Here is a 13,469-nt window from a genome sequence, read left to right on the forward strand (position 1 = left end):
GAGGGGTTTTGCACCTTCTGTGGAGATGCGATGGCTGAAAAAGTCAATGGTTGACAACCCAAGCTGGCATTTAGCAGTGTTAATAATCTATCTGTGTTGGCTTAAGTGCTTGAAAAGTGTGTGGAGATGAGATACAGTTTCGGATTTGGATGCACTGGTGACTAGTATGTTTCCAGGTAAACAGGAAGAAAGTCCACATCTTTTAATACAGAGTCCATCAGCTGTTGGAAAGTCTGTGCTGCATTTTTCAGCCCAAATGGCATACACAGAAACTCAAAGAGGCCAAATGGGGTTATCACAACTATCTTGGGAATGTCCTCTGAGCACAGAGGTACCTGATGGTAGCCCTTAACTTGATCGACTTTGGAGAAAAATTAACTTTCTGGCTAAACGTGCCGAGAAGCTTTGGATGTGTAGGACCAGGTAACAATGGGATAGTGACCTCATTAAGGCATCGGTAATTGCAACATGGGTGGCAATTAACATCGGACTTGGGGACCATGCAGAGGGAACAAACCCAGGGGCTGTTCAACTGGCGTACACTACCAAGTATTCCCATGTTGGCAAACTCTGCCTTCAGACTTGCCAGCTTTTCTGGGCCTAGTCTACACGCGCGGACATGGACTGGCAGGCTGGTGGTGGAAATATGGTGCTTGACCCCATGTTTTGTGACTGTTGTGGAGAATGTGGGTTTGGTGAGGTCTGGGAATTTGCTGAGCGGTTGAGTGAACTCAGATGTGGTTGTGCATGGACTTGACAGAGTCGTTGTGGGAACTTACTGGGGGAGCAGGGTAATGACCCAAAGCCGGCAGTTCACAAGGTCGACTAACATTCCTGGGGCACACAGCAGGGATCTAGTCATTTTAGCCAGGATGAAGTCCCATTTGCAACTTCACCCACTGAAGTAGAGCGTTACCCGTCGTGCCCTGTAAGTTTGGATCCTGCTGCCACTGACGACCTCCAGTGAGGTGTTGTCACTCTTTGCCTTCTTGTCAGGAGGCGATGTTGGCAGCACACTCACTAGAGCACCTGTGTGACACAAGAAGTGTCACCCTGAAAGGGTGTCCTTAATAAACAGTAGATGACGCTGGCAGCTGGAACCCTTGGTGTTCACAGACCTCTGATGTCCCGATCTGCTGGTACTGTCGAAGCTGCAAGGCGGTTGGCACCTCCTAGTGTTTGTACCAAAGCGAGCATGGTAAGAGCACAGAGCTGGCACCATCTGTTTCACATCTGCAAGTGTTCTTATGTTGGGGTCTTGCTGACCAGGGAAAGGAGAAGGAATGAGGCACCGCTGCCTAACTGAATGTGGACTATCAGCCATTCTAACAAGCTCCCTATAATCCTTCGCGGCTGCCTTAGCAAGGGTTATGCTATCTTGATCAGGTATTTGCTGCATGGAGAGTTCTTTAAAAATAAAACAAGGATGGTGACTTCCCCGGAGAGGCAGCATGTGGGCCATTAGGTCTGGTGGCTTGGCATCACCGAGACCGGGCAAGGAGAGCAACTGTTTGGTGTAGTCAGACTCCGAAAGTGCAAACGTCTGTAAAAGGTGAGTTTTCAGTGATTGGTATTTATCGTGTTCAGGCGAGTGTTCTAGTAGACTCACCACTCTGGTAGCCATGGAGCTGATGAGTGACACTACAGCATAGAAGTATTGTTGTCAGCTGTGATTTCGAGCAGTGCAAATCGTGCCTCAGCTTGTACAAACCAAGCAATGGCATTTTGCTCCCAAAACACCGGCAGTTTTAAAGCAACTGTGTTGGCTGACATGTTCAATAACTCTGGAATCGTCCTAGAGCATTGGGGTCACCAATTTGGGTTTTCACAAATAAAAAGGCATGAAACATTTGATGTTTAAGGAAAACTGTAACAACTCATTTATTGTCCTTCAAATGCTGAACACAAAAAGCACAGTAACAGAACTTCATGTAATTATGTCATCACACAGAGAGTGGTGAATCTGTGGAATTCTCTGCCACAGGAAACAGTTGAGGCCAGTTCATTGGCTATATTTAAGAGGGAGTTAGATATGGCCCTTGTGGCTACGGGGATCAGGGGGTATGGAGGGAAGGCTGGGGCGGTGTTCTGAGTTGGATGATCAGCCATGATCATAATAAATGGCGTTGCAGGCTCGAAGGGCCGAATGGCCTACTCCTGCACCTATTTTCTATGTTTCTATGTTTCTATCACACGTCAGATCAGCCTCTTCAGGTGAAATCCCATATCACCGAGGTCTGCACATACCAGCTGTGTGGTGAAAAAAGCACAATAGCGCCTCTTTCTTCTGAGGTGGTTGAATAAGTTTGGTATGGGTCCCTGAATCCTAAGGACTTTTTACAGGGGCACAATTGAGTGCATCCTGACTGGATACATCACTGCCTGGTATGGGAACTGTAGTTCCCTCAATCACAGGACTCTGCAGAGAGTGGTGCGGACAGCCCGGTGCATCTGTAGATGTGAACTTCCCATGATTCAGGACATTTACAGAGACAGGTGCATGGAAAGATCATCGGGACCAAAGTCACCCCAATCGCAAACTGTTCCAGCTTCTACCATCCAGGAAACAGTACCGCAGCATGAAAGCCAGGACCAACAGGCTCCGGGACAGCTTCTTCCACCAGACCATCAGACTGATGAACTCGCGCTGATACGATGTATTACTATGCTGTATTGACTGTCCAGTTGTACATGCTATTTATTACAAATTTCTATAAATTGCACATTGCATATATAGATGGAGACGTAACATAAAGATTTTTACTCATGTATGTGAAAGATGTGAGTAATAAAGTAAATTCAATTCAATTCAAAACTCAATGCGGGTGGTTATGAATTACATACCAATTATATTACCCTACAGTATCACATGGTAGCACGATGAGGTAGGCAATTTTTACATATAACCCATAATTATTTATTTAAATGAACAAGAATGCTTAATCAAACAATATATAGAAGATAACTCAAATATTATTGAAATACTAAATACACTTTTCCTTGTTTGGCTATAAACTCCAGCTCAGTAGAAAGTGCATCTCCACTATAAACACAGTATACTATATAATACAACTATCATACAGACATGCACAGCATAGGAAATTTTAAATTGTCCCATTCAGGCCTAAAGATTTAATTGCTGTGGAGGATTTTTTATATTCTTGAGGGATAACATCTTCAAGGGGCTTTGCAGCTGAGACTTGTGGCTGTTAATACAATTTCCGGTTTCGGGACCTCTTCCGTAGTGGTTGTTGGAGTTGAGATGATGCAATTTTGCTTGCGCTCACTTTCATTCCTGACTGCAATACAATTGTGCATTTGTCTGCTATTTCCATTGATACAGAGATTTTGACTGCTCTTTTAAATGTAAGTTGTGCTTCAGTTAGGAGCTGCTTTTGAATGTTTTTTTTTAAGATTCCACTAACTAAGTGATCTCTTAGTGTATCATTAAGCCCATTACTGAACAGACAATGCTCAGATAATCTCTTCAATTCAGCCATGCATGCTGAAATGGACACTCCTTTTCTTTTATTCCACTTATGAAACCTAAAGTGTTCTGCAACCAACAATGGTTTTGGTTCTAAATGTTCCCGCATTACTTTTACAATTGCAGGGAAGCTCATTTCTGCTGGTCTGGTTGGAGCAATTAAACTTCAAAGCAAACTATATGCCTTTAAACCCAAAATACTTAGAAAAATAAGCATTTGCTTCTTGTTGGCTATTTCATTTGCTTCAAAATACTGTTCTAATAGCTCAATAAACTTAAGCCAATTACTCACTGTGTAATCAAACTCATCAATCTTTCCAATGTAGCCAGCCGTTTCTAGTTTCTTTTAAATGACCATCATCACCCGCTACGCACTCTTTGCGAACCTTGAATTCTTCCATTTATTGCCTTTTTAATTAACCCAAACCTCATCCACGTGTTTGGATGCATTTTTTACTCACTGATACTCTCGCTGGTTTTCTTAATTTGAACATCCCACTGCACTTGGACAAGTTGGTAGCCATGTCGGGTTTGTTTTAAAAATACCTCATCGCCAATGTTACGTTTTGTAACTTCAAAACATTCATATAATTCGAAAGAAGACACGGGGAGTCCGAGAATATGGGCCTAGTTCGATTTTACTTTAAGTGAGGTGTGCATGTATCATACAGCAGTGTGTTGCTGTATGCAATTAATTCATTTTTATATATAACCATACTCACTTATTTAATGAACAAGAATGCTTAATCAAACAATATGTATACAGTAAAGGCATCCGTTAATCTTGTGAAACCATGGATCTGTGCCTGGAAAGCCTTTACTCTCCAGGGCGCAGGCCTGGGCAAGGTTTTATGGAAGACCAGCAGTTGCCCATGCTGCAAATCTCCCCTCTCCACAACACCAATGTTGTCCAAGGGAAGGGCATTAGGACCCATACAGCTTGGCACCAGTGTCATTGCAGAGCACTGTGTGATTAAGTGCCTTGCTCAAGGACACAGCACGTTGCCTCGGCTGGGGCTTGAACTCACGACCTTCAGGTCGCTAGTCCAATGCCTTAACCACTTGGCCACGTGCCCACAATAAATAAATAAATACATACATACATACATACATACACACACACGTACTCAAATATCAAATACACAATAGGTACATGGACCATTCAGAAATCTGATGGTGGAGGGGAGAAAGAAATTTATAAACCAGTGATTGCGGGTCTTCAGGCTCCTGTACCTCCTCCCCAGGAGTAGCAACAAGAAGAGGGCATGTCCTGGCTGGTGAGGACCCTTAGTGATGTACGCTGCCTTCTTGAGGCACTGCAATTTGATGTTGTCCTAGATGATGGTGGGAGTTGTGCCATGCTGGAACTAGCTGTGTCTCCAACCTCCTGCATCCTCTTGTGATCCTGTGCATTGGAGCCTCCATAGCCGGCTGCGATGCAAACTACTGTGTGCATTCAGTACACAGACTATCGCTATGTGTAATCAATACATGGACTATCATTGTGTGTATTCAACATTTAGACTCCCACTGTACAGTATGTATTCAGTACATGGACCTCCACTGTATTCAGTACAAAACCCTCAAGATCTTGTACGGAGGGGCTGGTCGGAGGCTCGAAGTTTTCGGACGGACTCAGAGTCCGCTGCAGTCAGATGTTTCCAGTGGTGCTGCATCAGCAAGTTGGCGGTGCTTGGAGGTTCATGGCAGGGAGAGTTCCTCCCTTCTGCCGCCAGCGTGAGATGATGAGTCTATTGGGACTTTGAGACTTTTTTTTTACCGTGCCCATGGTCTGCTCTTTATTAAATTATGTTATTGCTTTGCACTGTTGTAACTATATGTTATAATTATATGGATTTGTCAGTTTTAGTCTTGGTTTGTCTTGTGTTTTCTTGTGATAATCATTCTGGAGGAACGTTGTATCATTTTTTAACGCATGCACTTCTAAATGACAATAAACGAAAACTCAACGTGTGTATCAGTACATGGCCATCACTATGTATAGTCAGCATACAGACCCCTACTGTGTGTATCTAGTATGCAGACCCCCACTTTTAAGTATTTATTACAATGGTATACTGTTGGTGTGGGTTTGGTCCATGTATTGAATACTTGGTATTCTGTATGTAGACCAATGTTTGTGTTTCGTATGGAGACCCTCAAATGTAGGTATGCAGCATCTGGACTCCACCGGGCTGAATTGTCTGAAATCCTGGGATATTTCATGTTAAGTGAGGAGTGAAAATGGAACCTGGCTTGAGCACATTTGCATCGTTAGCATTTGAGCCAGAGAGTTAAACACAAAGGATGCATTTAACTCCCAAATTAGACTACAGATGCTGGAAATTTGGAGTAACACACAAAACACTGGAGGAAGTCAGCAGGTCAGGCAGCGTTTGTAGAGGGAGACAGTCGATGCATTTAAGCTGTTCGCAGTGATTGGATATTTGACAGCAGCCACTGTAAACGTGGCTGCCAGAGGAAGAGCCATTTTACAACAGCATTGTTGGAAGACTGTTGCAGGGCTTTGATCTGAAACCTCGACTGTCCCTCTGCCTGACATGCTGAGATTCTCCAGCAGGTTACTTCTTATTCCAGATTCTAGTATCTGCAGTTCCTGTGCCCCTATGTACTTCGATTTATTATCAAAGTGTATATATGTCACCATTTACAACCTTGAGCTACGTTTTCTGGTGGGCATGCATAGTAAATCCATGAAACACGATAGAACCAATGAAAGACCATACCTAACAGGATGGACAAGCAACCAATGAGCAAAACATGACAAATTGTGCAAATACAAAAGGAAAAAAATATTGAGAACATGAGATGAAGAGCCCTTAAACACGAGGAATTCTGCGGATGCTGGAAATTCGAGCAACACACATCAAAGTTGCTGGTGGACAGTTGAGAAATAACCTGTTGGAGAATCTCAGCGTGTCAGGCAGTGTCTGAGGCCTGTGTCAGGCAGAGGGACAGTTGAGGTTTCAGATCAAAGTTGCTGGTACACTTATCCTTGTAAGCGGAACAAGTGCTACACATGCCCTTACACTTCCTCCCTTACCACCATTCAGGACCCCAGACAGTCCTTCCAGGTGAGGCGACACTTCACCTGTGAGTCGACTGGGGTGATATACTGCGTCCGGTGCTCCCGATGTGGCCTTTTATATATTGGCGAGACCCGACGCAGACTGGGAGACCGTTTTGCTGAACACATACGCTCTGTCCGCCAGAGAAAGCAGGATCTCCCAGCGGCCACACATTTTAATTCCACATCCCATTCCCATTCTGACATGTCTATCCACGGCCTCCTCTACTGTAAAGATGAAGCCACACTCAGGTTGGAGGAACAACACCTCATATTCCGTCTGGGTAGCCTCCAATCTGAGGGCATGAACATTAACTTCTCTAACTTCCGCTAATGCCCCACCTCCCCCTCGTACCCCATCCGTTATTTATTTATATACACACATTCTTTCTCTCACTCTCCTTTTTCTCCCTCTGTCCCCCTCACTATACTCCTTGCCCATCCTCTGGGCTCCCCCCTCCCCCCCGCCTTGTCTTTCTTCCCGGATCTCCTGTCCCATGATCTTTGTCAATCACCTGTCCAGCTCTTGGCTCCATCCCTCCCCCTCCTGTCTTCTCCTATCATTTTGGATCTCCCCCTCCCCCTCCTCCTCCCACTTTCAAATCTCTTACTAACTCTTCCTTCAGTTGGTCCTGACGAAGGGTCTCGGCTTGAAATGTCGACTGTACCTCTTCCTAGAGATGCTGCCTGGCCTGATGACGAGTCCTTGAAAGTGAGTCCATAGATTGTGAGAACATTTCAGTGATAGGGCAAGTGAAGTTGAGTGAAGTTACCCCACTGGTTCAAGAACCTGATGCTTGAGGGGTAATAACTTCCTAAACCTGGTGGTGTGGGTCCTAAGACTCCTATACCTTCTTCCTGGTGGCAGTAGCAAGAAGAGAGTACGGCCTGCATGCTGGGGGGCCTTGATGATGGATGCTGCTTTCCTACGACAGTGCTCTGTAGGTGTGCTCAGTGGTGGGGAAGGTGTTTCCATACCAGGCCATGGTGCAACCAGTCGATGTGCTCTCTACCACACATCTATAGAAGTTTGTCAACGTTATAGATGCCTTGCTGAATCGGGACCCAGGACAGATTCTCTGAGATGATAACACCAAGGAACTTAAAGTTGCTGAGGCTCTTCACTGCTGATCGCCGATGAGGACTCTGGTTTTCCTCCTTCTGTGTCAATAACCAGCTCCTTGGACTTGATGGCATTGAGTAAGAGGTTGTTGTTATGGCACCACTCAGCCAGATTTTCAATCTCCCTCCTACATGCTGATTCATCACCACCTTTGATTTGGCCAACAACAGCAGAATTAATTGGAGGTGTGTGTAGCCTCACAGTCACAAATATGAAGTGAGTAGAGCAAGGTGCTAAGCACACAGCCTTGTGGTGCATCTGTGCTGATGAAGATTATGGAGTAGATGCTGTTGCCAATCCAATCTGACTGGGATCTGCAAGTGAGGAAACTGAGGATCCAATTGCACAAGGAGGTCTTGAAGTTCATTGATTAGTTTTGAGGAGATGATAGTATTGAATGCCGAGCTGAGGTTGATGTTTATGATAAAATTCCTGACTGATACAGGCAAGTTTTGACTGATCTGGAGAAAGGTGTTTAACTTCCACCAACACAGATGTAGGATCTGAATGAACTATCTTCTGGGGGAAGGTGGCCATGAAATCACAGGATCGTCAGGTTCACTGATATCCTTCAGGGCAGGAAGCCTACTGACTCAATCCAGACTGGTAAGTGAGTGATCTCTACCCACCACAGGATGGAAGACCGTCGCCTGCCTGCCCCACCCCCCCAAAACGCCTGGCAAGACTACCTGTCCTTAATGCGTATAATATTGTGCAGAAATCTGAGGCACATATAGACAGCTAGCATACCTAAGACTTTTGCACAGTACTGTAGTAATTTTATGTATTGCACTGTACTGCTGCTAAAAACAATTTTCATGATATGTGTTATCTGATTCTGATATGGGTCTCTACTGAGGACTGAGAGTGGGGGGGGATGGAGAGGAGAATCATGGTTGGGAAAAGGAGAAGGGAGACGGGAGGGAGCAGGAGTGACAATCTGTAATGATCGGTAAACCAATTGTTTGGAATCAGATGACCTTGCCTTGTATCTCAGGGCTAGTGTATATCCACAGCCCCCCTCGCCTTGGCACTCCTTCTCTGCCACCTGTCGCACAACCCTCCCGTGGCACTCCACCCTTGCCACTCCCAACATCTTTTGCTCTTGCCACGTTTACAAAGTTGCTGTCTGCTCCACGCTGACTGATACTGCACAAAAGTCTTAGGCACCCTAGCTCTACATATACTAAGATGTTTTGCACTGTATTGTAGGTGAGTAGAGACTTGCCTATGTGCTAAGGATACAGATGAGACTATGAGGAGAATGGGAAGGAGGATTGGTCGGTGTGCACTCAGTGGTCCAGAGGGCTTGCTTCCCTGCTGCGTGTCTCCATTACAACTGGGGATGTACAAGGGCAAAATGGTGGGTTCCTCAGCTCTTGGGAAGTAGGATGGTGGGAGGCTGCGAAGAGCAGCAAGGCCTAGGCTAGGATGAGAACTTAAAAACCGAGGCTCTGGCTTAATTTGAAACAAATGGGATCAGCAGAGAAGAGTGATGGATGACTGGAGCAGCATTGGTGTGTGTGGGACATGGACAAGTGAAACGTAGAGAGAGTGGGTGACAGGCTAGAATCAGTGTTCTCATATCTTTAAACATGCCTCAGTGTTACATTTAATACATTGTCCTGTGAAACACCTCAGTCATTTGGTTGCATGTGGGTGATCTGTAAATCCATGTTAACACAAAATACTCTGCAGATGCTGGGGTCAAAGCAACACTCACAACACGCTGGAGGAACTCAGCAGGTCGGGCAGCATCCGTGGAAAAGATCGGTCGACGTTTCGGGCCGGAACCCTTCGTCAGGACTGTAGGGGGAAGGGGCAGAGGCCCTATAAAAGAAGGAGGCGGAACCATGAGGGAGGTGATAGGCAGCTGGGGGAGGGGGCAGAGTGAAATAGGGATAGGGGAAGGGAGGGGGAGGGAATTACCGGAATTTGGAGAATTCTATGCTCGTACCAAAGGGCTGAAGACTACCCAGATGGTATACCTCCTTCTACTACCCATTGTGTTTTCCCCTATTCCTTCTTCAGCTTTCCTGCCTATCACCTCCTGGCTTCCCCTACCCCATCCCTTTATCTTTCCCCTTACTGGTTTTTCACCTGGAACCTACCAGCCTTCTCCTTCCCACCCTCCCCCACCTTCCTTATAGGGCCTCTGCCCCTTCCCTCTTCAGTCCTGACAAAGGGTTCCGGCCCGAAACGTTGACTGATTGTTTCCATGGATGCTGCCCGACCTGCTGAGCTCCTCCAGCGTGTTGTGAGTGTAAATCCATGTTGTTGTGTACAATTTGCTGTTGATTGTTGACTTTACTTCTCCTTCTCTGAATGCAGCCCCTGTCAATTATTTCCTCACGGGAGTACCGACTTTCAGCGGAAGGTACAGGTTGAAGAACGTCACCGTACTGACCACCCCCTCCATGAGAGAAGCAGCCACTGCTGAGGTATAAGAACAGCTATGGGGGAGGGAGGAAATTCCAGGACTTTGGCCGAGCAGTCACAAGTGGAAAGTGCGACGTGCTCTAAACTTGACTCTGTATTGCAAATGGGGAACTACTGGATAACAGTACTTTCCCATGATATCAGATCTTTAATCTGCCCTGAAGTGATGGGTCCAATGGGTTTAAATGCTGTCCCATCAAAGACCTTCATAGAATCACGTTGTACATAAAGTCACAGAGAATGCAGCATGGCACAGCCCTTTGGCCCATTCAAGTGACTTGACAGAGGAGTTTAAAACTATGAGGGGGATAGATAGAGTTGACGTGGATAGGCTTTTTCCATTGAGAGTGGGGGAGGTTCAAACAAGACGACATGAGTTGAGAGTTAAAGGACAAAAGTTTAGGGGTAACATGAGGGGGATCTTCTTTACTCAGAGAGTGGTAGCTGTGTGGAACAAGCTTCCAGAAGAAGTGGTTGAGGCAGGTTTGATGTTGTCGTTTAAAGTTAAATTGGACAGCTATATGGACAGGAAAGGAATGGAGGATTATGGGCTGAGTGCAGGTCGGAGGGACTGGGTGAGAGTATGAGTTTGGCACGGACTAGAAGGGCTGAGATGGCCTGTTTCCGTGCTGTAATTGTTATATGGTTATATGATTAATGCTGAAAGGCCTTGATAGAGTGGATGTGGAGAGCATGTTTCCTATGGTGGGAGAGTCTAAGACCAGAGGACACAGCCTCAGAATAGAAGGGTGTCTTTTAGAGCGAAGATGAGGAGAAATTTCTTTAGCCAGAGAGTAGTTAATCTGTGGAATTCATTGCCATAGGCAGCTGTGGAGGCCAAGTCTGTATGTATATATAAGGCACAGGTTGATAGTTTCATGACTGGTCAGGAGAAGACAGGAGATTGGGGCTCAGAGGAAAAATGGAACAGCCATGGTGAAATGGTGGAGCAGACTTGATGGGCCAAATGACCCAATTCTGCTCCTAGGTCTTATGGTGGTACTAGGAGGAAGATCAGTGGGGAGGGATGTGTGGACAAGCGAGTCATAAAGGAGCGATCCCTCTGGAAAGCAGAAAGTTGGAGGGAAAGATGTGTTTGTTGATGGGATCCCTTTGGAGATGACAGAAGTTATGGCGAATTATGTGCTGGATGCAGAGGCTAGTGGGACGGTAGGCAATGAAAAGAAGATCCCTATCCCTGGTGGGGTGGCAGAAGGATGGGGTGAGGGCAGACTTGATGGTGGAGGAATGGAAACCTCTTTAAAGAAGAAGGACATTTCAGTTGTTCTGGAATGAAAAGCCTCATCCTGAGAACAGGTAAAACCAGGTGATGGGTTTCCCTAACTTACAGCAATAACTCCCCCCCTACACCTTCTCTCTTTTCCCATTCCTCACTCTGGTTATCTCTCACCTCTTCTCTTCTGTCATATGCATATCACCTCTCCCTGATTCCCGCCTCCTTCCCTTTATTCCATGGTCCAATGTCCTCTCCTATCAGATTCCTTCTTGTTCTGCTCTATATTTCTTCCATCAATCAGCTCCCAGCTTCTTCTTCAGCCCAACTACCTCTGCCTCCTGGTCTAACCTATCATCTACCAGATTGTACTCTTACCTGTCCTGTTACGTCCACGTTATTATTCTGGCTTCTGTTACCTTCCTTCCTAGTCTTGGTGTAGGATTTTGGCCCAAAATGGTAACTGTTCATTTCACTCTATAGATGTTACCTGACTTGTTGAGTTCCTCCAGCATTTTGTGTGTGCAACGTGTTCCACATACTCATCACCTTCTGGTGAAAAAGTTGCCCCTCAGATCCCTTTTAAATCTTTCCCCTCTCACCCTAAATCTATGTGAATGTTGTAGATAAGTAAATAACGTCATTTTAAAAATACTTGTCTCTATACTGTCCATCAAGTATTTTCAGGTCAAGGATAGCATGGGTTAGATCAAGTGTATGAAGCTCCCTATAGTACGTGTAGTCCCTATAGTACCACACAGGATCAGGCCCCTCAGCCCACGTCTGTGCTGACCATGGTGCCAAACTAAACTAATCCATGGACCAGGGAATAAAGGGAAGGAGGAGGGGAATCGGGAAGAAGTGATTTGCATATAACAGAAGGGAAGAGGTGAGAGAGTACCCAGAATAGGGAACGGAAAACAAGAGAAGGTGTAGCAGGGAGATATTGCTGTAAGTTAGAGAAACCCATCACCTGTTGGCATACATTAACACTGTCTGTGTACAAAAAAACTTGCCTCACAAATCTCCTTTAAACTTTGCCTCTCTTCTTAACTCTGCACCCTCTAATATTTTATATGTCCTCATAAAAAGATTCTGACTACCTACACTATCTGTGCCTCTCACAATTTTATATATGACTCTCCAGCGGAAACAATCCAAGTTTGTCCAACCTCTCTTTATAGCTGATGGCTATAAGGAGTTTATTACCTAGACTCCTAATCTAGCAATGTCCTAGTAAACCCCTTTAGTAACCTCTCCAAAGCCTCAACATCCTTCTTATAGTGTGGCAGCCAGGACTGTATGGCCAAACAGCTCACAGTTTTAAACAGCTGCAACATGACTTTCAAACTCTTGCACTCAGTACCCAGTTGTTGAATGTCAAATGACTTCATTACCATCCTATCCACTTTTGTTGACACTTCCAGGGAGCTGTGAACTTACATCCTAAGATCCTTCTACATTTTCCAAGATAGTTTCTACTTGCATTTGACCTCCCAAAATGCAGTAGCTCACACTTGTCCAGATTAACCTCAATCTGCCTTTTCCCCACCCAACTTTCCAACTGATGATATACTGAGACTCCCTGAAACTGAGACGCTGGATTATTTTGTGCCGATATATATGAGTCACTATAATCATTTCTCTTGCAGATCATGCTGTTTCCTGGCCTGTGGTTCAGTCACTCAGGATCGGTGAGCTCCATTGAATTTGTGGTGCAGCCTTTAAAAAGAGCAACTCGGGTACATTTCAAAGTATTCAGGCCGTACTGTGCCCCAAATCTGTTCCTAATCCCTCCAGGTAAGAAGAACTAATTCTGAGATGATACCATACGGTAACAGAATAAAATCTGGAGTTGAACTTGCAGGGTGGTAGCTCTCTCGTTGTACATAACAACACCTCTGTTGAAATTTGACCCAGTAATGAGGGTATTCATAAAGACATGAAGAACTGCAGGTGCTGGAAGTTGAAACTGAAAGCAAACTGTTGGAGGAACTCAGCAGGTCAGGCAGGATCTGTGAAGGCAGAGGGATAGCTGATTCTTTGGTCTGAGATCGTGCAGCAGGACTGAGAGTGTAGAGGGGAAACAGTCAAAATG

The 13,469-nt window shown here is 45.4% G+C and overlaps 1 protein-coding gene across 1 annotated transcript in view; it reads left to right on the forward strand.

Moving 5' to 3' along the window:
- Positions 1-1,081: 1,081 nt before the first annotated feature.
- pkd1b (polycystic kidney disease 1b) overlaps positions 1,082-13,469 on the forward strand; it is a 185,371-nt gene continuing 172,983 nt past the window's right edge. Inside the window, 3 exon segments of the mRNA XM_072242758.1 lie at positions 1,082-1,198; positions 12,735-12,780; positions 12,998-13,171. Of these exon segments, the coding sequence (XP_072098859.1) occupies positions 1,082-1,198; positions 12,735-12,780; positions 12,998-13,171 (337 nt within the window).

This window comes from Mobula birostris, chromosome 24 (genome assembly GCF_030028105.1).
Source record: "Mobula birostris isolate sMobBir1 chromosome 24, sMobBir1.hap1, whole genome shotgun sequence".
Lineage (NCBI taxonomy): Eukaryota > Metazoa > Chordata > Chondrichthyes > Myliobatiformes > Myliobatidae > Mobula > Mobula birostris.